We start from the raw sequence: 22,653 nt of genomic DNA on the forward strand, positions 1-22,653 counted from the left end.
CGCCTCCTCCCCGCCCCCGCCCCTCCCCGTTCGGCGACTACAAGTCCCATACTGCTCTGCGCCCGCACACATTACGCCAGAGCAAGATGGCCGACACGGCGGCCACTGCCGGGGCCGGTGGCTCCGGAACGGTAAGGGCGGGAGGCGCGGGGCCGAGGCGAGAGAGTCTGGGCATTTTGTAATTTCCCCCTAATGTGGGCAACAATCCCATAGCCAGAAATCCAGCCCCACAATGAGCTCCAAGTGGAGGAGCGTCTTTCAGGCCTTACAAGCCCCCCTCCTGGGGACTTGGCTACGGCCTCCGGAGTTGGTGGACCTGTGTAGTGATTGGCTCCTTCCCTGTTGGGGGTTGGGAACCCGGAACACCTCCTGATTGGTCCGAAGAGGCTGGCTTCGCCTTCTTATTGGCCAGCCGAAGTTGGGGGGATTCCGGTTTCAAAATATTTAGCTTTCCTACTTTCCTGAGCGGCTGTCCTTTGCCTTTCTCTCCTCAGCGTCGTGTGGTGGTGTTTAATTTTTCCTGTTAGTGAAGTGGTGTGGAGATGGGAGGAACAAGAGAGAGAGCATTGTTTTCTGGGAGAAGGCATGAATTCAATCCCATCATGCATGTTTTTTCAGCTATATATTTTGATAATCTGCTAAAATAGAAAGTAAAAAGTAGACATTTTGTGTTTTTGGAATTTTAAGTTTTAGGTAGCTCCTTGGTATTTAGAGCACCTTGGGTACTCGATTATTATTACTCTGCTGGCCAGGGTTTGTAAGTCTAAACACCAGGGGCATTTTTAAATTTTATTTTAGTAAGCACTGATAAATATTTAGCGAAAGAACCTTTGCTTGCCATTGATGATATGGGAATTATTTGATTGCAACCTTGTCTTACGGGCGAAAATCGTTTTGTTGTTGTTTTTTTTTTAATGGGGTGCTGATTGGCAGAGATCAGGAAGTAAACAATCCACTAACCCTGCTGACAACTACCATCTGGCCCGGAGGCGAACCCTTCAGGTGGTTGTGAGCTCCTTGTTGACAGAGGCAGGGTTCGAGAGTGCTGAGAAAGCATCCGTGGAAACATTGACAGAGATGCTGCAGAGCTGTAAGTACCAGGAAACAACAGACTGCCTTCTTGGAGTCAACCAAAATCTGTTCGGTGTTCTGCAATCTGATAGTGTTAGCGAGGATCTAGGAAAAAGAAGAATGTAGTTAAGTGACTTACAGGCTTTGGAATCAGTGGGATATGGGTGTAAGTCATCGCTCTGCCACTTCCCAGCTTGAGAAAGTCACTAAATCTCCTGAACTTCAATTTCCTTATTTGTGAAGTAGGATAATAATTTGTATTTCACGGAGTTGTGAGGTTAAGTGAGGTGTGTATGTAAAGCATTTGATGTTAGGAACATTGTAATCTCCTGAGGATTTGTAGGTGCTGTTGTTGCTGCTTGTTCTCTGTACTCAAAGTAGAGTTTTGTTGCAGAGTCACAATGAATTCCCATGAATAGATGCTATACATCGGATAATCAAATAGTATCATATGCGATACAAAGAGGGAGGGCAAATAAAGTTCACAGAATGGAAAACAACTTGAAATGGGTTGAGGTATAGGAGCCTGGAATGGTCTCACATAGGCTTTTCTGCTTGTGCATTATATTTCCTTGCTTGGGTTTTATTGGGGTGGGTGGTGGAAGGTAGGATGGGATGAGAGATGGGGTTACTTAAGTTGTCTCATGAGGGATCAACACTTACAAATGAAAGTGAGAAAAAGGTTTAGGCAGAGGGAGAAGTTAACTGCAATGCAGGCCAAATAAAGAATTAGCTAACCCAGTGGGGAGCTCTGGAGCAGTCGTTGCCTTTCAGAGTACGCCTCATCAGGCTGAAAAGGCCCTGCCTTTGTACTCAGTTCTCCATCAGGCACTCGATGTGGGCTGCCCCAGGAAGGACGTGGTCTGAGGTGAGATGACTCTCTGCAGCTGATGTTCGCACATTTATTTATTTATTTACAGATTTTATTTATTGGACACAGAGAGAGAGAGAGAGAGCATAAGTAGGCAGAGAGGCAGGCGGGGCGGGGGTGGGGAGAAGCAGGCTCCCTGCTGAGCAGAGAGCCCAAAGTGGGACTCGGTCCCAGGACCCTGAGATCATGACCTGAGCTAAAGGCAGAGGCTTAACCCACTGAGCCACCCAGGCGCCCCTGTTCAGAACTTTTAAATACCAAATGTTTTTCTAAAGCAGTGCTCTCAGATGTTTGGGTCTTATAACCTATTTAGACTCCTAAATATTTAAAAAATTTAAAAAAAAAAGCATCTTAAATATTGAGGGTCCTGAGAAGTTGTTCTGTCTACATGGGCTTTATATAGAGTAATTTTTGCCACATTAGGAAATAAAATTGAGAAAAATTTTAAACATAAACATATACAAGCCCACATTTCATTGTTCCATCAGAGCCATGATATCATCATAGACCACGTAGCCTCTGGAAGACTCCAGGAGAAAATGAGAGTAAAAAAAATCAATGTCTTCATTTCATTATAAACATGGTTTTGGCTTGTGGACTTTGGAAAGGATTTCAGGGCTGCCTGGGGATTCCCAGACCATACTTTGAGAACTTCTGTCCTAAAAGAATGGACAAATAGTTCCCAGCAGAGAAGAATTCAGTTCTTGGAAGGATGTTGGAATTCAGAGTTTAAAGGTCCTCATGGTTGAGGCAGCTCTTTCTGACATCACTGACCAAGAGGGCCTTCTTTCCGAAGAAATAGTTGCCACTGAGGGGGGATGGAGCTGAAATAGTGGCGCTGGAAAGCTGTGAATATTGAAACTGAAAGGCTTGAAAACAGTCTGTCGCTTTGTTCCAAGGAATACCAAGGATGGATAGCTTAAGCTGGGGTCTTCTGAGACTTGAGCATTTCCATGTTGTCAGGAGCTCTGGATATCGAAGTTTCAGCATTTGCGTTAGTTGTCAGGCAGTTTTTGTGTTTGTTGTCTACAGTCACTTAGTTTCTAGGGACTCCTGTCTTAGACTGTGTTCAGAGCCAAGTCTCTGAATATTATTTTCTACATTTCTTTTACATATCCTTTGAAATCCTAGGATCTGCTAAAAAAAAGGAGAGAGAGAAAGGCCAAATGGGTATAGGTATTTTATTTATTTTAAAGACTTTATTTATTTATTTGACAGACAGAGATCACAAGCAGGCGGAGAGGCAGGCAGAGAGAGAGGAGGAAGCAGGCTCCCTGCCAAGCAGAGAGCCTGATGCGGGGCTCGATTTCAGGACCCTACGATTATGACCTGAGCCGGAGGCAGAGGCTTTAACCCACTGAGCCACCCACGTGCCCCAGGTATAGGTATTTTAAATGCTACCTGGCTTGTTTCTAAGATAGTCTATCAGGATTTTAATTAGACTTTCCCCACAGTAAACAGATGCGGCACCCCTACTCCTGCCATTTTCGGGTGTGGAAGCCAGGATCTGGGTAGTGGTGAGTTGGTCGTGGGTCTTCAGTTCGACACTCTTCCCTCTCAAACACCACTTGCTTTTAACTTCTGAACCATGAGGGCTTCTAGAGCAGGGGCTCCTTACCTTTTGGGGCTCCTTTTGTATCTGATGAAATCTCTGAACCTATCCCCAGAAAAAGAATTTTTCTGTATGTAAAATTCACCACAATTTCAGAGTTTTCATGGAATTGCCTATCCACCTCTGAAGCCCAGTTATGGAGGCCAGCTTCATACCTCCCCTTTTCCCTGAAGAACTTTGGCATAACTTTTTTTTTTTTAATTTTGTTTTTAAGTAATCTCTACTCCCAACATGGGGCTCAAACTTAGAGCCCCAAGATCAAGAGTTGCCAGGTCTGCTGACTGTGTCAGCCAGGTGCCCGCATAACTCTTAAATAGAAATTCAATTTCAGGCAGAAAAAACAAAGACTTGTTCCTCCTCCCCCTTTTTTGGTGGCAAGATGTACATAACATAGCATTACAAGCATAACCATTTGTAAATGAACAATTCAGTGGCATTAAATATATGCACAATATCAAATGACTGTCAACACTGTCCATTTCCAGAACTTTTCCATCATCTAAACAGAAACACTATGGAATGCCTGGGTGGCTCAGGTCATGATCCCAGGGTCCTGGGATTGAGTCCCGCATCAGGCTCCCTGCTCAGTGAGAGCCTGCTTCTCCCTCTGCCTGCTGCTCCCCCTGCTTGTGCTCTCTGACAAATGAATAAATAAAATAAATAAATAAACAGAAACACTATATCCATCACATTAACTTCCCACCCCCCCCCACTCCCGCCAAGCTCCTGGTAACCTCAAATCCACCTTTTGTCTCTATGAATTTTCTTTTTTTCTAGGTACCTCATATAAGTGGAATCTTAAAATATTTGATTTTCTGTCTCTGACTTATTTCACTTTACCTAACATTTTCAAGGTTTTTCCATGTTGTATGAGAATTTCATTCCCTTTGAAGGCCAGATAATGCTCCATTGTATGTGTGGACCACATTTTGTTTATCCATTCATTTGTGGATGCACACTGGGTTGTTTCCACCTTTTGGCTACTGTGAATCACGTTGCAGTGAACATTGGTGCACAAGTATCTGTTTTCAGTTCGCTTGGGTGTATCCCTAGGAGTGGAATTGCTGGCTCTTACGATAATTCTGTACTTAACTTTGTGTGAACAGAGAATAAGACTTTGTGCCTTTGATCCTTTGCTAGACATTTCAGAAATCGGGAGGAGTGCCAAGTCCTACTGTGAGCACACAGCCAGAACGCAGCCCACACTGTCAGACATCGTGGTCACGCTTGTTGAGATGGGTGAGTACACCTCCAGTTTTCCAGTTGTCCAGTGCAGCTGAGTTGGGGTTATGAGAGAAAGAAGAGTCCCCAAGAGTTAGCCCTGTCTGCCAGGTGTCGAGTTTCCTCAGGAGTCTCCTGGTTTGTTTTTAGCTTGAGAGAGGGTTCCCTCAAAAGAGGGTTCCTCTGACTCTATTTAAGAGACTTCCTACTTTCCTGCTGGGGGATTCAGCTGGAGCTGCTTTCAAGTGGCCGCAAAGCACTCAAGCTGGGGGTCTCCACTCTTTCTCCACAGTATCACTCCCCCTTTAGTGATTTTTTATTTTTGTTCTCCTGTTTCTTAGGCTTCAATGTGGACACTCTCCCTGCTTATGCGAAACGGTCTCAGAGGATGGTCATCACTGCCCGTAAGTGGCTTTGAACTGAGGTCGTCAGTAAGTGCTCAATCAGTGGTTATGGAATGACTTCATTGAAGAGGGCAAGGATCGATTTGCAGCTACTTCCCATTGTGGGCTCCCTTCCATTATTTGGGGCTACCTGAAATAGGATCTTTATTTAGATTAATAGGATTAAGGTGCGAAGTTCAGTCACCAGAAAGGTAATCCATTTCTGAGGTGTTGCTGTGCTTTAACCCCAGAAGAGGGCTGTTTGAAAAATGTGAAAGGTCTCACTCTTCCCTCAGTCAAGTAAGCTATGGCCTGGAGGCCTAATACATCTTGCTTCCTGTTTATGTAAAGTTTTATTGGAACACAGCCATGTTTAATTATTATCCCTGGAGCTTTCATGCTATAATGGCAGAGTTAAAGTCATTATGACAGACTATATGGCTGGCAAAACCTGAAATATTTACTCTGTCCCTTTATACAAATGATGACTTCTCCCTTAGATGAAGTGAGTGCCATAAACTGACTTGGGAGTAACAGTTTGGGCCTGTAGGACCTTGAGGAGAATATACTAGATTTTTTTCTCTTCATTCTTTTCATGCTCGCACCTTTTTAAGAAATACGGTCATGACATGAAAAAAATGTTCATCATCATTAGCCCTCAGGGAGATTCAAATTAAAACCACATTGAGATATCACCTTACACCAGTTAGAATGGCCAAAATTAACAAAACAGGAAACAACATGTGTTGGAGAGGATGTGGAGAAAGGGGAACCCTCTTACACTGTTGGTGGGAATGCAAGTTGGTGCAGCCTCTTTGGAGAACAGTGTGGAGATTCCTCAAGAAATTAAAAATAGAGCTTCCCTATGACCCTGCAATTGCACTCCTGGGTATTTACCCCAAAGATACAGATGTCGTGAAAAGAAGGGCCATCTGTACCCCAATGTTTATAGCAGCAATGGCCACAGTCGCCAAACTATGGAAAGAACCAAGATGCCCTTCAACGGATGAATGGATAAGGAAGATGTGGTCCATATACACTATGGAGTATTATGCCTCCATCAGAAAGGATGAATACCCAGCTTTTGTAGCAACATGGACGGGACTGGAAGAGATTATGCTGAGTGAAATAAGTCAAGCAGAGAGAATCAATTATCATATGGTTTCACTTATTTGTGGAGCATAACCAATAGCATGGAGGACAAGGGGCGTTAGAGAGGAGTAGGGAATTTGGGTAAATTGGAAGGGGAGGTGAACCATGAGAGACTATGGACTCTGAAAAACAATCTGAGGGGTTTGAAGTGGCGGGGGGGTGGGAGGTTGGGGTACCAGGTGGTGGGTATTATAGAGGGCACGACTTGCATGGAGCACTGGGTGTGGTGAAAAAATAATGAATAATGTTTTTCTGAAAATAAATAAATTGGAAAAAAATGTTAATAAATACAAAGAAATAGCTTTTGGAAAAAAAAAAAAATACGGTCATGGCTCCATAGCTCAGGGGTTAGAGCACTGGTCTCGTAAGAAATACTCTCAGAGTAGAGTGGAAAGGACCATTTTTATTTACTTATTTATTTATTTTAAGATTTTGCTTATTTATTTGACAGAGACATAGCGGGAGAGGGAACAGAAGCAGGGGAGAGTGGGGAGAGAGAAGCAGGCCTCCTGCTGAGCAGGGAGCCTGATGTGCGGCTCCATCCCCTTGGGATCCTGACCTGAGCCAATGGCAGACGCTTAATGACCGAGCCACCCAGGCGCTCCAGAAAGGACCATTTTTAATCCCTTCTTGTTTTCGTTAGCCCATACTGACTTACCCTGCGTGGCTCAGGGTTTGTCTTTGTCATCTGGGTTCTATGGAAAAAGAGCCACTAGCCCACTTGAGTCTCCTTAGTTCCTCCACGTCTCCCTTATGTATGTAACTTGTCACAGCCACCCACTCACCTGCCTACGCGGCATGCCATCAGATTGTCGTACGTGCGACTGTGACCCCAGGTCATCCAGCAGGGCCTGGCGTGGCAGGGGCGAACTTCTCAGGTCCTCAAGCCGTTAAAGGCCCTTTATTGATAGAAGTACAAAGTGCCTGTTGTACAGGGAGAGCACTGAGGTCCAGCATTTACTTTGAGAAAAGTGGGGACAGGGTAGAGACACACAGCCTGGGGTGGTAGAATAACCCCTTGTAACTCTGTTGCAGCTCCAGTGACCAATCAGCCGGTGACCCCCAAGGCCCTCACTGCAGGGCAGAACCGACCCCACCCGCCGCACATCCCCAGCCATTTTCCCGAGTTCCCTGACCCCCACACCTACATCAAAACTCCGGTGAGTGAAGCGGCCACACTGGGGTCTGGGACTAATGCGGAAGTAGTCAGTTCCTACTGACTGTCAGGCTGGAGTCCAAGAGTTTGCTGATAGAAGGGCGGTTCAGGGCTCAGCACGTCTTTCCTTATTGACACACAGTTTGGCAAAGGAGGATTACATTCTCCAGGGTTCGAATGTGCTCCCATTTGCCAGATCCACAGTTTACCTCCCCTTGGGGAGGTGTGCTGTGCCCAGGGGTCTTCATACACCTCCTTTGTCCTCACTTCCACCCCATGTCCTGGTGCACATATGGCCATTAGGCAGCTTTTGGGGCAAGTCCTCCAGGACATTTCTCTACACCTCAGAAACAGATGGTCACCCACCACTGCAACACGGCCATCGTCCTTGACCAGTAGTCTCTGTATGGGTGTCGTACGGCTGCCTGCTGTAAAAAGTGCCACAAACTAGGTGGCCTAGCACAACAGAAATGAATTGTCTTACAGTTCGAGAGGCTAGCAGTTCAAAACCAAGGTGTCAGCAGGTTCCCTCTGAAACCTGTAGAATCCTTCCTTGCCTCTTCCTAGCTTTGAGTGGCTTATGGGCAGTCTGTGGTGTTCCTTGACTTCTAGATGCGTCCCTCCACTGTCTTCACAGGGCACTCTCTGTATCTCTCTGCACGCTGCCATTTTCTTCTAAGGGCACAGTCCTGTTGGACTAGTACCAACGTACTCCAGTTCAGCCTCATGCTAACTGATTACATCTTGCAATGACCCCATTTCCAAACAAGATTATATTCTGAGGTACCAGCATTAGGACTTCAACAGTATATCTCTTTTTGGGGGGGACACAGTTGAACCTACAACAGTCTCCCACTCTTATACAGTGTCTCTTTGTCAGTAAAAGTATTAAGCCCATATTCCTCTGTTTGCTTATTGACATGACCCTAATGTAGCACTCTGCCAAAGTTAAATATATTAACAGATCATCTCACCCCTATTAAAGGTTTAGGAAACTTGTTTGCTCCTCCACAGTGGCAGCCATGGGATCGCCTCTGCTCTTTATTTTTTGGAATTGTGGTTTGACACTGGGGATAGTAAGTCAGAGGTCTGATCCTAAGGTCAGTTTACTTTGGTTCTTGAACAGCTCTCATAGTTGAAAAGGCATATTGCAAAGCTGTGCAGTATCATCGGTTGCCCTTAAAAAATCATAAACGTAATTGTTTTCGTTCTCATCAACCGGTTATTTGAAGAATCTTATTAAAATTTTTCTGTTAAAATTCCAGTTTCTTTTTTTTTTTTAAAGATTTTATTTATTTATTTGACAGAGAGAGATCACAAGTAGGCAGAGAGGCAGGCAGAGAGAGAGAGGAGGAAGCAGGCTCCCTGCTGAGCAGAAAGCCCAATGCGGGACTCGATCCCGGGACACGAGATCATGACCTGAGCCAAAGGCAGCGGCTTAACCCACTGAGCCACCCAGGTGCCCCTAAAATTCCAGTTTCTTGAATGTCAAATGGTTGTCTTTAAAAATAATTGTAAGGTCTTGCATTTTTTTTTAAGGATTTTATTTATTTATTTGACAGAGAGAGAGAGATCACAAGTAGGCAGAGAGGCAGGCAGAGAGAGAGGGGGAAGCAGGCTTCCCACTGAGCAGAGAGCCTGATGCGGGGCTCACTCCCAAGACCCTGAGATTGTGACCTGAGCCGAAGGCAGAGGCTTAACCCACTGAGCCACCCAGGCTCCCCAAGATCTTGCATTTTAATGTTTTTAACAAGTACGTTCACAATCCCTTCCAATTTTTTATTTGGGGAAAATTTTAAACACATCTGAAAATGCTGTTTCTGTGTTTCAGTGGAGCTAGGGGAAGCATACATATAGGCGACACACTTGAATTAACATTGACAACAGTGGGAATGTTTCCAATACCTCTTTTTTTAAAAGTATACTTTATTATTTTTTTTAAACTTTTTTTTTTTAAGATTTTTTATTTATTTGATAGACAGAGAGAGATCACAAGTAGGCAGAGAGGCAGGCAGAGAAGAGAGGGGGAAGCAGGCTCCCCGCTGAGCAGAGAGCCCGATGTGGGGCTCGATCCCAGGACCCTGAGATCATGACCTGAGCTGAAGGCAGAGACTTAAACCACTGAGCCACCCAGGCGCCCCTAAAAGTATACTTTAAATAAAATATCACAAACGTACAGAAAAGCACAAATAATAAATGTATAATTTGATGAATTTTTACTAAGTGCACACGCCTGTTGAACTAGTACCTGAGCTAAAAACAAAAGAAAACCAAAACCCAAAAAACCCACTGGGCACCTAGCTGGCTCAGTCGGTGGAGCAGGTGACTTTTGGTCTCGTAGTGGTAAGTTCAACCCCCACAATAGGTGCAGAGATTGATAAAAAATAAAACCTTTAAAAAAAAAAAGAACAAAACACCCTAAGCCAGCCTTCCTAAAGGTTCCCATCCCCCTTCAGCAACTAGCCCCCCAAAGGTAATCTAATTTTAATCACCATAAACTCTTTTGTCGGTTGTTGTGCTTTATGTAAACTACGTGGCTTCTTCCAGTCAATGTTCTGTCTCTGAGATTCGTCTGTCGCTGGGTGTAGTTGAAGTTTATTTAACATATGCATAATCTTTTGGCTTTTGTCCTCTCTAGGTTTTGGCTTCCACAAATGACACTGCTGTGAACATTCTGGCAATTTCTGTATATAAACTGTCAGATACTCAGAATTTTTTTTTTTTTAAGATTTTATTATTTGACAGACAGAGATCACAAGTAGGAAGAGAAGCAGGCAGAGAGAGAGAGAAAGAGAGAGAGGAGGAAGCAGGCTCCCCGCTAAGCAGAGACCCCGATGCGGGGCTCGATCCCAGGACCCTGAAATCATGACCCGAGCCGAAGGCAGAGGCTTTAACCCACTGAGCCACCCAGGTGCCCCAGATGCTCAGACTTTTTTTTTTTAAGATTTTATTTATTTATTTGACAGACGGAGATCACAAGCAGGCAGAGAGGCAGGCAGAGAGAGAGAGAGGAGGAAGCAGGCTCCCCGCTGAGCAGAGAGCCCGATGCGGGACTCGATTCCAGGACCCTGAGATCATGACCTGAGCCGAAGGCAGCGGTTTAACCCACTGAGCCACCCAGGCGCCCCGATACTCGGACTTTTATACGTAGCGTTCAACCCATGACATATCTTTCGATACATGTATGTTTGCGTTCTGCTGAATATATACTCAGGGCCTGGACAGTGGGGTCATCAGGGAATACCAGAGTTCAGCTGTAGTAGATGCTGCCAAGTGGGTCTAGTACCTCTTTAAAAAATTGAATCTCCATATCATGAAGAGCAGTTGCTTTTTTGTTCATAGTTAAAATGTCAGTTTTACCATTGCAGTTTAAAACGTTTACACTAACTTCTCATCATTGATGAGCTCTCGGTCATCTTTCACTGGGTGACATGATTGCCAAAGAGCCCATAATTAGGAGCCAGAGTGTCAGCCCACCATTTTCTCATTCTCTCACACTTCCATTAATAGCCTCAGTCTTGGGTTTCTTGTTAAGGCTCTTTTGGAACAACATAGCCACTTTGTAAAGGTTGGTTTTTAAAAACCCAATACATAAGCAGCCACTCACTTCCTGTGGGATGTCCCCTTACACTGGTGGAACTGGAGGTGGAACGTGGCTCCCTGTCACGGCTTCCCGGGGGGATTCCCACTCTCCCTTCAGGGTGCGTCTCTAATGCCTGAGACCAACTGTCACAGAAGCCAATGAAGGCCCAGGGGCATTTGTCATAGTAAATGTGCAGTTCTTAATTTTTAAGCTCAAAAACAAATATTGGTAATAGTTACATCATTTTCTTTCTGCCCCTCTACTGCCCTTGGGGGTCTTGGCTTCAATTGACGTCAGTGGGCCACTCATCGAAAGGGTGAAAGGAGATTGCAACAGCAAGAATGATCCATTGGTATCTCTCTAGTGTCCTTGCTCTTCTCTTTACAGACGTACCGTGAGCCTGTGTCAGACTACCAGGTCCTGCGGGAAAAGGCTGCATCCCAGAGACGAGATGTGGAGCGGGCACTCACCCGCTTTATGGCCAAGACAGGCGAGACCCAGAGTCTTTTCAAAGATGACGTCAGCACTTTTCCATGTGAGAGTCTGTCCCCTCTGGGGATCCTGTCTTGTCATTTGAAATAATCATTCCATCTTTCCTATCTCTCAGCGTGAGAGGAAGAAATGCAAGCTTTGTCTTTGTCTTGGGGGCAGCTTGTGCTGCACGTTCCTGTTCTGAGGTCTTAGGGGCCTGTCCCTAACCGGTGACTGTAAAATGTTATGGCCCGTTTTGGGATCGGCTGTCTGAGGTTGAGTTCAGGCTGCCTCGAGGATGACTGACAGTAGGCCTCAGAGAGGCTCACCCAGCAGAAGTGGCTGCCCTGGGAGTAGGAGGGACACGGAAGGCAGGCAGCAGGGCACTTATCAAACACCTCCCCAACCCTCCCCACCACGTCCCCCACCCCTGTCTCTGCCTTCACCATGTTCTTTCACAGGCTCCATGTCACTGAATTTCTCATCTGGGTGCTGACGTTACCTCATCACTGTGGGCCTCGGTTTTGCCAGAGGAGAATGAGACAGATGGGTTTGGGTGACTGATCCAGTCAGCAAGGCCCTATAGGAGGCTCACTGTGGGCCTGGCCTGGAAATGAGAGTGTTCACCAGTATTTTCCCTTATGTTCTCTCACTGAATCCTCTCACGAGCCTGTGAGTCAGGGACCGTTCCCACCACCATTAGAGGCTTTTAGAGAAAAGAGATGAAGTCATTTGCCCAAAGTCACACAGCTGGTAGATAGAATGCACACTATCTCATTCCAAACATGGGACCCTACATCAGAGGCACAGCAAAAGCCATCTCAGAGTGTCTCCTGCATGTCATGTTCTGCCATCGAAGTATACATAGATGATGTCTTGCTTTTAATTTTTTTTTTTAATTCATAATTTTTTCTTTTCATCAGTGCCTTTTGGAAGAACTGGAATGCTCACATACTTGAAGTGCCCTCTAGCTGAGGGGATGGATACATGTAGAGAGTTTTCCGGTCCAGTATTTAGACTGGAGTCCTTTAGCCTCTAGGGATCAATACCGTCACTCAAGAAACGAGGCTGAGAGAGCTTAACTGACCTTGGGTCTAGGATCATAAAGCTGACGCTTTGCTAGGATTCAGCCGCAGTTTTATCTGAGTTTAGTTATATGTGGTGAAAGTGGGCTCTGAGGTCATAGTGCCCAAATTGAGATGCCACACTGTCACTCTCTGTGTGCTTGACGAGGTCACTCCATGACTCAGGGTCCTCATCTGTGAAATGAGGCGGGCAGTTGCACTGAATAGGGTGGGGGCCAGAATTAAAGATAGCGCATGGGGTGTTGAGTGGCCTGTGGTGAAGGTTCAGAGCACGTTAGCCATGACTGTTTATTGCCGCTCATGGAACTGTCAGAAGGCCCTTGGCCCACGGCGGGGACACTGTGACTAGAATGGTCCCTCTCTTCCCATTCCCCAGTGATCGCTGCCAGGCCTTTCACCATCCCCTACCTGACAGCCCTTCTTCCATCGGAGCTGGAGATGCAGCAGATGGAAGAGACAGATTCCTCGGAGCAGGATGAGCAGACGGACACAGAGAACCTCCCTCTTCATATCAGCACGGTGGGTCCTGCCTCCTCTCTGCTTCTTAATACCCCCAAAACACACCCGTGCTGCCTACAGCCTGACACCCTAAGTAGACACGACCCACCCCAGGTCTCTGGCTTTGTGGTAGGGACTTGTGTGTTGGGCTTGTGATAATCCAAGTGTGACATGAGTGCTTGCCTAAGAGACAAGTCCATGTCGTGGGGATCACTCATTCATTCAGCAGATACTGAACGGGTTTCTGCCAGAGCCAGGCACAGTTCCAGGTACTGAGGAATTCATAGGAGACAAAATAGACAAAATTTTGTGCCCTCGTGTAGCTAAGAAAAATGATAAATTAGGAGATAGGAAGTAGTATAAGCATGAGGGGATATGTGGTACTGGATAGGGGGACTGACAAAGTGACAACTGAAGGGAAGACCTGAAGGGAACAAGGCTTGTACACAGCTGGGAGTAGAGCGTTCCTTGCAGAGAGCACAGGAGATGCAAAGGCCCTGAGGTGGGAGCCGTTGTGTTGAGGAACCTCAAGGCCATCAAGGAGGCATGAACAAGGGGATCTTGCAACAAGGGCAGTTGCATCTTAAAGACTGTATTAAACACTGGGCTTTTACTCAGTAAGGTGGGAGCCATTGGGAATGCTGAGCAGGGGAGGTCAGGGTCTGATGGAAGTTTATTAACAAGGTGGTCAGGTTGCTGTATTGAGAGTGGACTGCAGAAAGTAAGGGCAGAAGCAGATACTCTACTTATGAGGCTCTGCAGTAAACGCAGTGGGAGTAATAGAAGCGAAGACCATGAGATGTGGTCAGATAGAGTATTTGGTCAGATTCTAGACTATTTTCAGAGCAGAGCCAAACGATGGAGTGAGTATGAGTTCAGAGAGAGAGAGAGCCAAAGAGGAATGCAAGGCATTTCGCCTGAGCAACAGGAAAGATAGTGTTGCCTTCAGCCAAGATAGGGAAGCCCTGGGTGGGCCAGGTGGCTGGGAAGAGAGGCAGGTGTTCTAGTGAAACAGGATACCCTGAGATGCTTATTAGACACCTGGTGGTGATATCACATGGCGAGATGGATATAGGAGTTGGAGTTTGAGGAGCTGTTAGGGATAGAGATGCAAATTTGTAGGTTGTGTTTAAAACTGTGAGACTGGGTGAGCTCCTTGGGAATGGGTAAGGATAAAAAGAACAGGAACTGGACTCCGTAAGTACAGACTTGTGCCGTCCATTACAGTAGCCACTTGTGTCTATTTAAACTGAAATTAGGTGTGCCTGGTGGGCTCAGTAGGCGGAGTGTGTGACTCTTGATCTTGGGGTTGTGAGTTCGAGCCCCACATTGGGTGCAGAGATTATTTAAAAACAAAATCTAAAAAAAAAAAAAAAATGAAATTCATATAATTGAGATAAAACTAAAAATATAATTTCTTAGTCACACCGGCCATTTTTCAGATAGCCACCTCTGGCTAGTGGCTACCATACCGGGCCGTGCAGATGCAAACACTGATGTCATTGCAGAAAGTTCCACTGGACAGCGCTTTTTTTTTTTTTTTTTAATTTTATTTATTTATTTGACAGACAGGGATCACAAGCAGGCAGAGAGGCAGGCAGAGAGAGAGAGAGAGGAGGAAGCAGGCTTCCCGCTGAGCAGAGAGCCCGATGCGGGGCTCAATCCCAGGACCCTGGGATCATGACCTGAGCCGAAGGCAGAGGCTTTAACCCTCTGAGCCACCCAGGCGCCCCTGGACAGCACTTTTTTTTTTTTTAAAATTTTTTTAAAGATTTTATTTATTTATTTGACAGAGAGAGATCACAAGCAGATGGAGAGGCAGGCAGAGAGAGAGATAGAGGGAAGCAGGCTCCCTGCTGAGCAGAGAGCCAGACGCGGGACTCGATCCCAGGACCCTGAGATCATGACCTGAGCTGAAGGCAGCGCTTAACCCACTGAGCCACCCAGGCGCCCCTGGACAGCACTTTTATAGACAATTTTTTCAAGGTGGCCAAAGGGGGAACGTTAAGGGGTTAAGAGAACCGTTTTTATTTTTGTTTGTTTCTTTAAGCTAAAAGAACAGGATGTCAGTATGCTGATGGGATGATCTGGTAGAGAGGAAAAGTGGATGCAGGAGAGAAAGAAACATTTTGGACTGATGTTCTTTGGTAGGTGAGAGGTAAGGGCTCTAGGGGCCAGGGCATGGTGGAGGGGTTTGTCTTGTTAGGGGCATTTCATTCTCGGGGGAGGAGACCAAGTGTGCGAGCACAGAGACCGAAGTGGGTGAGTCGTGCTCGTCAGAGCTCATGGATGTTCTCATCTGGGTATTGAGGTGTTGTCCTCAGCACGTGCAAGGATAAAACCCCACTCGTGTTTCTGCATCTTTTTGAGAAAGTGCCAAGTACAGCTACAGAGCTGCTAGAAGCTGAAATGCCTTTAAGGCTTGTGGGACCCTGTGGTCCGCTTACCATATTCATCCATCCTTTAAGGCCGGCCCTGGCTTTGAAGCAAAGGATACCTTGGTGGTTATCATTGGACCAAGCATTCTGCACATTCTCCAGGGTTCCATGTGGCAGGTGGCAGCCAGCAGCCCCAGTGTGCGGGTGGAACGCAACCTGTGCTGTCTTCCGTTATTTGCCGGTGGGCCTCCTTGCTTGAACACATGTCTCTTTAATGTTGGATTATTCCTTTCTGAATTAGGGCTGGAAGCCCATGGCTTTACCTAAAGCAGAGGACCTTGTTATTCTCCACTTCTGTTTTGGACTCAGTTAATTTGGTCTGCGATATGGTGATGTGGTCGTGGACTCAGATGAGTTTCACGTTATGAACAGGAGGCATCCTCTAAGCAAAACCACCATCCCTTTGTAAGTACCAAGTAGCTAAAGGGTCCGCAGATATGTGACTGGACACCGCAGGTGGTGACAGAGTTCAGGTCATGGCCATGAATGAGCCGAGGCTACAGGAACACGGGAGCTGCTGTAGGACTCCAGGGTGCCGAGAGGCCAAGCCAGACGGCAGAGAGGAGGAAGAGCTGACCCTCAGAGTCACGCTGGCCTGGCCTCCGATCCAGATGGCGCTGCTTTCCAGATAACATGACCTGGGTGGCATTCCCTAACATCTGAGTCTGTTTCCTCACAAGTACAAGCAGGAATAGGAAAACCTGTCTCAGCAGCGTACATTGGGTGCCTAGCTGACGGCTCGCTCCCCCAGCCTCCCACCGTTTTAGGCTGTACCACCACCTGCTCTTCTAATAAAAATAAATAAATGAAAAGACCTCAAGAAAAGGATCCTAGCAACAACAGATACACAGTTGATTGGACTTACTCCTGTTATTCTGTTGAATGGCAAATACAATCCTATGTTTCAAAATTCACAATGTAGAAAGAAATGTATGGCCACCCTCCTTTACCCCATCCTTGTTCCCTGTCATCCGCTTCCCTGCCTACCAAGCAGCCAGTGTTCCCAGTCTTTTGTGTATCCTCCCAGAGACACAGTTTCCTCCTTGTTTTAAACACAAATAGCAAGTCACAGTGTTCCCTTCCTTGTTCCCTTTCTTGGTGTATCTTGGTGATCATTCCATATTTGTATGTCAGGAGCCTCTTCAGCCCTCCTTAGGCTTTCATTGTGTTCCACTGTGTAGACGTAACCATGGGACCTGACCAGCTCCGTGTAGATGCTTATGTTTTCTATCTGTGCTTTACAGACATCGTTAACAGTGAATTAAATAACTGCTATTTTAAATTATTCTTTTATCTACCAATGGCAGCACTTTTTTCAAGGACTGTTGCTAGGTGGTTTACTTTGTTTAATCCGGTTCCGGTTTCTCCATGTACTTGAACATAAAAGGACTATTCATTTTAAATTATGTGTAAGAGAATTTTTTCCCCTTGTATATTTGAACTAGCTGCCTTCTGTGATAATACCCATATCTAAACTTGATGCTCCTTTATCAACAATGTACCATTCATTCACTCAACAAGTATTTAGTACCTTTATGTGCTAGATACCGTTCTGGGTGCTTGGGATGCCTCAGTGAAAAGAACTAATGAAACATCTGTCTTTTGGAAGCCTGTGTGTTGGCCGGGGTGGGGGGAGGGGAGAAACAATGAATGTAATATATAAATGAATCATCTACAGTATATTAAAGATGCAGATGCTGTTGTTGGGGCAAGGGGACCAAGGAAGGGGAAGATCCAGGGTGAAAGATGGAAGTTTCAGTTTTAAATAAGGTAATCAGGGTAGACATCACTGAGGAGACATTTGACAAGAGACTTGCAGGAAGTAAGCAAGTGAGCCATGTGGATATCTGGGGAAGAGCATTCTGGAAAGGGAGCAACCAGTGCAGAGGCCCTGAGGAACAACCCAGAGGTGAGTTGGACTGTGGCTGAGGGAGGCAGTGGGAGGGAGGCTGAGGTCAGGTCAGTTAAGATCCTGCAGTCAGCTCTCAGAACTGGCTTTTAATTGGGTGAGTGGGAGTCGTGGGAGGGTGTGAAATGGAGGAGGGACATACCAGAACTTCCTCAAAGATCTCTGTGGGGGAGGTCAGTTAGGAAGTTGTTGCGGTAGTCTTGATGAGAGCTCTTGAGGGTCCAACAGGGCAGCTGCAGTAGAGAGAGCCGAAGTGGTCAGATTCTACCCGTATTTTGAAGGTAAGGCCAAGGAGTTATCCTAACAGATTTGGTTGTGGGAGTCTGGGAGAGAAGAGCAAGCATGACGGTGGAGTTGTGGCTGGAACGACTGGAAGGACGGAGTCGCCTTGGGAAGGGCTGGAGTTTCGTTTCTGGCACGGAAGTCTGAGGTGCCTCTCGAGGCCCGGTGGAGATGTTGAGCGAGCATGTGGCTATGCAAGCCTGGGAGTCAGGAGAGAGGTGAGGGCAGAGAGGAGCCTGCAGCAGTGGTCAGGATAGAAAGATGGCATTGGAAACTGTGAGGCACTGCAGTCACCTGGGGTTATGGGGGGCTTACCAGAGCGCACACACTCTGGCCTTCACAGGCTTGGGGAGCTTCTGACAGACTCTTCTGCTCCCACCTTTTTCAAGCAAATCTCCATGAATTTGGTATTTTACTTTTATATACTCCTGTCCCTCCCTATCTCAAGGCTGCCTGTCCCTGAAGGAGGCAAGAAAGTGGCCATTCCAGCTCTACTTGGGAGAAGAGAAGCTGTTGTCCCATGACTCAGGACCCACATCCTGGCCTTGTGAGACAAGTGAGCCGAACAAAGGAAGCCTAGTGCCCTCTGGCAGAGCTCCCAGGGCTGGCTTTTTTGTGCCCCTCACTGTCCCTCCCATCCTTATTATCTCAGGAAACACTTAAGTTGTGGTTGAAGGAACTTGCCACTACTTTAAGATAGGACATTTCCGGTAGAGAAGGGACAGTAGGGAAGTAGGGGTGAGTTACTAAACCAACCCATTAACAACTTCAGAAAAATTGGGAGCCAAATATCCCAGGGAGGTCTGGTCATCTGGCATGAGCTAGGTTAGCCTGAGGGCATTCCCTTTTAAGAGAGCCTCCAGAAGGTCCGCAGTGGTTCTAGGTCACTTTGTGGGAGAGGGAAAACACAGGGACGCTGGATGGAACTGGGTTTGGCGGGAGAACAGAATTGGGGTGGGGGGGTTGGGGAGCGGAACCTAGAAGGGAGCCAGTTTCTTCAGGCTCGCTAAGCCTGAGACAGGAGTCCCTGCACGGCCTGCTGTCCCTTGTGAGGGAGCCTGCTGTTCCTGTCATCCAGTCACAGTGTCCTCTTCTGCCCTGCTGTCTTTGGACAACAGAATCTCCTGGTTGAGGTCAGGTCCTCTTTTGCCTCAATTACTAAACAGGAATCTCAGTGACAGGAGCCGTGGCCTGTCACCAGGGGGCGCAGCCCAATCAGCTGCTGCTGGTCACTTCTAGCCCCTCAGGCCTGAGCTTCTAGGTCAAGGCCTTGGTGTGATTTTTCTCCCCCTTCCCCAGCAGCTTCTGCTCATTTTAAAAAACTTGGAAAATAGAGGAGAGTATAAATAAGGGAGAATCAATCACCCATATTTCCAGAACCAGTTTTTAACATTTCAACCTACTTTTAATATGTCTACACACTATGATTAAAAAATGTTTTAATTTGAGATCATGTGGAATATATGTAAACCTATAAACTTTTCTCCCAAATCACCTTCCTCAAAAAGCAAACAGTGAAAGAGCTGAGCCACGGGTCACAGATGGTCGTTGACGTTCCCGTGTTAGCACCTGTGTGCTCTCTTTGCCTTGGCGGGAACCCTCAGGGCTCAAAGAATGTTCGGCCTCTGCTGCAATATGACCGTTGGTACCTGTTGCAGGTAGCAGATATTTGAGAATCTGAGGGAAATTGGTTATGACTGGCATTCAGTTTGGCCCAGGAGAGGCCCTGTGCACAAGATCTGTTCTGGCCCTCTGTCCTGCAAAGCATCATGGGTCATTTCTCTATTTCTTTATCTCCACACAAGCCGGGTTTCCTCCTTGAGTGTCTAATTGTTTGCCTCTGACTCCTTGCTCCTGCCAGAGCTTTGTTCTAACTCATGTCCTTGCCTTCTCAAGAGACTCAGAGTTTTGTTTTCCATGCTGCCCTGTGTCCAAGCTGTGTTCTCATCTTCCTCTGCTAGCTGGTCCATGCCTGGGCCTTACTTCTCCGGGGCAGAGATAGGTACATTAGAAAGAAGGTGGTCCCTGGGCTTCTCATTTCTTGACGAAAGGGATGCTAATAGTAGTTCTTATTTTGGGCATGATCTCTTTCCTTATGCCATTGGTGTTTTGCTTTATTTCGGCTTTTACTCAAAGGATGATTCTGGAGCCGAGAAGGAGAACACCTCTGTCCTGCAGCAGAACCCCTCCTTGTCGGGCAGCCGGAACGGGGAGGAGAACGTCATCGATAACCCCTATCTGCGGCCTGTGAAGAAACCCAAGATTCGCAGGAAGAAGTGAGTTGGAGGCTGGGGAGCCGAGAGGCTTCTCTGGCCAACCGAGGTGGTCTTCTCTGCTCCCTGGCAGAAAGGAGAGGCTCCCCAGTGGGTCTGAGTCTAGGGAAAGGAAATCTTCTCCCTTTTCCTCTCCTCACTCATCCCCCACATGTACCTCTTGTTGCAAAGAGGTTGAGTGCCCTACGGCCCAGGGGCCAGCCCTCACAGCCCTAGAGCTGTCCCCCTTAGAAGGAGAGCAGGTGGGGACGCCCCTACCAGGCAGGCTCCATGGATTCCTCTTCTTTCTAGGTCCCTCTCATGAGCCGAGAAGGAAGCCTGCCTTGTACAGAGACGTGGACACCACTCTCCTGGGGCAGTTAAAGCCACTGGAGGGAAGAAGAGAGGGTGGCCTCCTCGCTGTTAAGCCCTGGTGGCTGGCATGACCCGGCATGATTTTAATAGCCAGCTCAATATTAAGACTACCTAATTTCACTGGATCTTTGGGTGGAGAAGACGTGATGGTAATGATCAGACTTTCCTAATCCCCCTGGCCGTACTGTGGGGCGCCAGAACAGACAGTGACTTCAGTTATTGTCACAGGACTTGATTCCTTTGAACTGTGGAAGACCAGGCACACACAGATCTGTTAAACACACAGGAGTTAGAGTGACGCGTGCACAGCACCGACTCTCTCATGGGCACTTGCTCCCAAAAGGAGGACCGCACTCTCTCCTGGGAGATTAATCCCCGACTCTCCCTCTGTGGGATGTGTGCTTGGGGACTTCCAACTAAGTCCTGCTCCATCCTGGGAAAGAGCTTTTCTCTGATGAGCGCTAATCAGTGAATATATTATGGTGTGACTTGTAGAGGAATCACGGATTGTAAACAACAGGAAAAGGATTTGATGGGGAGGGTGGGGAAGGGGGAGATTTTGAGGGATGGGCCTGGCTAGTCTGCTGGAAGGCTGGCAGGGACAGAAGGCCGTGGTTCCCCTTACCGTGGAGCCTGCAGACCAAGCCAGGGTCTTCTTCCAGAAGCACGTCTGAATCTGATCAACCTCTTTTCTTCCTGGGGAGAGAAGACTTCATCCTTGATGTACTCTACAAACAAAAACCCAAACCAAAAATCCCAAGTGTTGAGGAAGATTCTGGACAAGCTGATACCCTTTGGCTGGTCTCCAAAGGAAGAGATTTAAAAACCAAAGTCCAAAGAAGAAAAATGCCAGTGACACCTGGAAGTTAACACAGGATAAACAAGTTGTTCCCTGGGTTAGCATCCTGAGGTCCGTATCGAACTTTCCTGATGCTCTGCTTCCAGAGTCCTCTCCTGATCTTCCATGCTCTGGGTGAATTTGAAAACAAAAAACTCGACGGCAGGTTCCATATTCCTCTGGCCTTACTGTTGCTTTAGGGCCCTCCATCCCATTGCCCAGAGGCAAAGAGCTGCTTGTCAGTCCCCAAAGATGGCATGCCGGGGAGATATTTGGATTCCTCCACTCTGGACCAAATAAGCATTCAGCTTTGTAGTGGCCTGAAACTCTGGATGACAGTCGACTGGATGGCAGTCAGAGTGGGCCCTTGCTGAGTTTGTGATTTGGCTCGTGGCGATTCTTCGCCGGTTAAGTTTACAGGCCTGGGTTTGAGCCTTGGCCAGTGCAGGGCTGAGACCTTGCCAGCTTGCTGTTCTCTGCCCTCGAGGCAGCCACCCTCGTCAGCATTTCTGCACTTCCTCTTTCACCATTACTGTCCAAAACCAGCACCTGCTCCATGCCATGTTGCCAAGGAAAGAGGCAGGTTTGGGAAAATGTTGCCCCTTCTGCTTTTAAGATCAGAGACCCAAATTGTGTTCTGGGTGAGAGGCTCTGGGAGGTGAAGACAGCTTGAAACATTGACCCGACCATCGTTGTGTAAAAACTGTGCATAATTCTCAGTGTATATTTATAAATGTCTATTTTTTTATAACTTTGGGAGACTTCTTGGAGGGAAAAAGTAGTAAACAGAGCCAGATTAAGGATGTGATTTATGAGCTTTTAATCAAAGGTCATAATAAAAACTGCAAATGAAACAGAATGATATACTTTGAATTTAATTTGTATTGAAAAGTCACAGCAAGGACTAAGACTGTAGGCAGATAAGGTTTAGTCCTTCTGTTGGACTTAGTACCCCTGGGAGGTATCTAAAACTCTACTTTGGGAACTTTCAAACACAGAATGAGGAAAGTATATGTGCTTTCCCTCTATATCCTTCGCCCAGCTTCAACACTAAGCAATATCTTTTCCAATTCTGTTTCGTTAATGTCTCCCACCTTTTTTTCCTTTATTTTTCCTTCCTGGAGGGTTGTTTTTTTGTTTTTGTTTTTTTTAAGATTTTGTTTATTTATTTGAAAGAGAGCAAAAGCAGAGGGGAGGAGCAGAGGAGAAGACAAAGGGACCAGCAAACTCCCCGCTGAGCGAGGAGCCAGGATGCAGGGGCTCAGTCTCACTGAGATCATTACCCTGAGATTGCAACCTGATCTGAAACAGGGAGTCAGAGGACACTTAACCAACTGAGCCACCCACGTGCCCCTTTTCCTGGGCTTTTAAAGTAAACGCAAGACCTGTGTCATTTAACCTGTAAATAGGTCACCATACATCTCTCTTTGATAAACCTTTTTTCTTTATAATTTTG

At 46.7% G+C, this 22,653-nt stretch overlaps 1 protein-coding gene across 4 annotated transcripts; it reads left to right on the forward strand.

Annotated features, from left to right (window-relative positions):
- Positions 1 to 79: 79 nt before the first annotated feature.
- On the forward strand, positions 80 to 22,056 carry TAF8 (TATA-box binding protein associated factor 8). 4 transcript variants are annotated; one of them, XR_006384939.1, is made up of 9 exons: positions 80 to 131; positions 934 to 1,090; positions 4,695 to 4,793; positions 5,117 to 5,179; positions 7,346 to 7,470; positions 11,437 to 11,584; positions 12,982 to 13,124; positions 15,783 to 18,288; positions 19,869 to 19,956. XR_006384939.1 is itself a non-coding variant. In XM_044250737.1 (9 exons), the coding sequence occupies exons 1-9, from the start codon at positions 87 to 89 to the stop codon at positions 20,307 to 20,309; spliced, it is 933 nt and encodes a 310-aa protein (XP_044106672.1). In that variant the 5' UTR covers positions 80 to 86; the 3' UTR covers positions 20,310 to 22,056. The 4 variants fall into 4 exon arrangements, 3 of the variants coding, with proteins under 3 accessions (XP_044106672.1, XP_044106682.1, XP_044106696.1); XM_044250737.1 differs by lacking the exon at positions 15,783 to 18,288 and adding an exon at positions 20,297 to 22,056 and having other exon boundaries at positions 19,869 to 20,008; XM_044250747.1 differs by lacking the exon at positions 15,783 to 18,288 and having other exon boundaries at positions 19,869 to 20,012.
- Positions 22,057 to 22,653: the final 597 nt, after the last annotated feature.

The sequence above is a fragment of the Neovison vison genome, chromosome 1 (assembly GCF_020171115.1).
Source record: "Neovison vison isolate M4711 chromosome 1, ASM_NN_V1, whole genome shotgun sequence".
NCBI lineage: Eukaryota > Metazoa > Chordata > Mammalia > Carnivora > Mustelidae > Neogale > Neogale vison.

Coding starts and splice junctions, on each gene's coding strand:
- TAF8 (XM_044250737.1), top strand. CDS start 87: ATGGCCGACACGGCGGCCACTGCCGGGGCCGGTGGCTCCGGAACG. Junction 5,180..7,345: donor GAGGATGGTCATCACTGCCC/GTAAGTGGCTTT, acceptor ACTCTGTTGCAG/CTCCAGTGACCAATCAGCCG. Junction 11,585..12,981: donor TGACGTCAGCACTTTTCCAT/GTGAGAGTCTGT, acceptor CCCATTCCCCAG/TGATCGCTGCCAGGCCTTTC.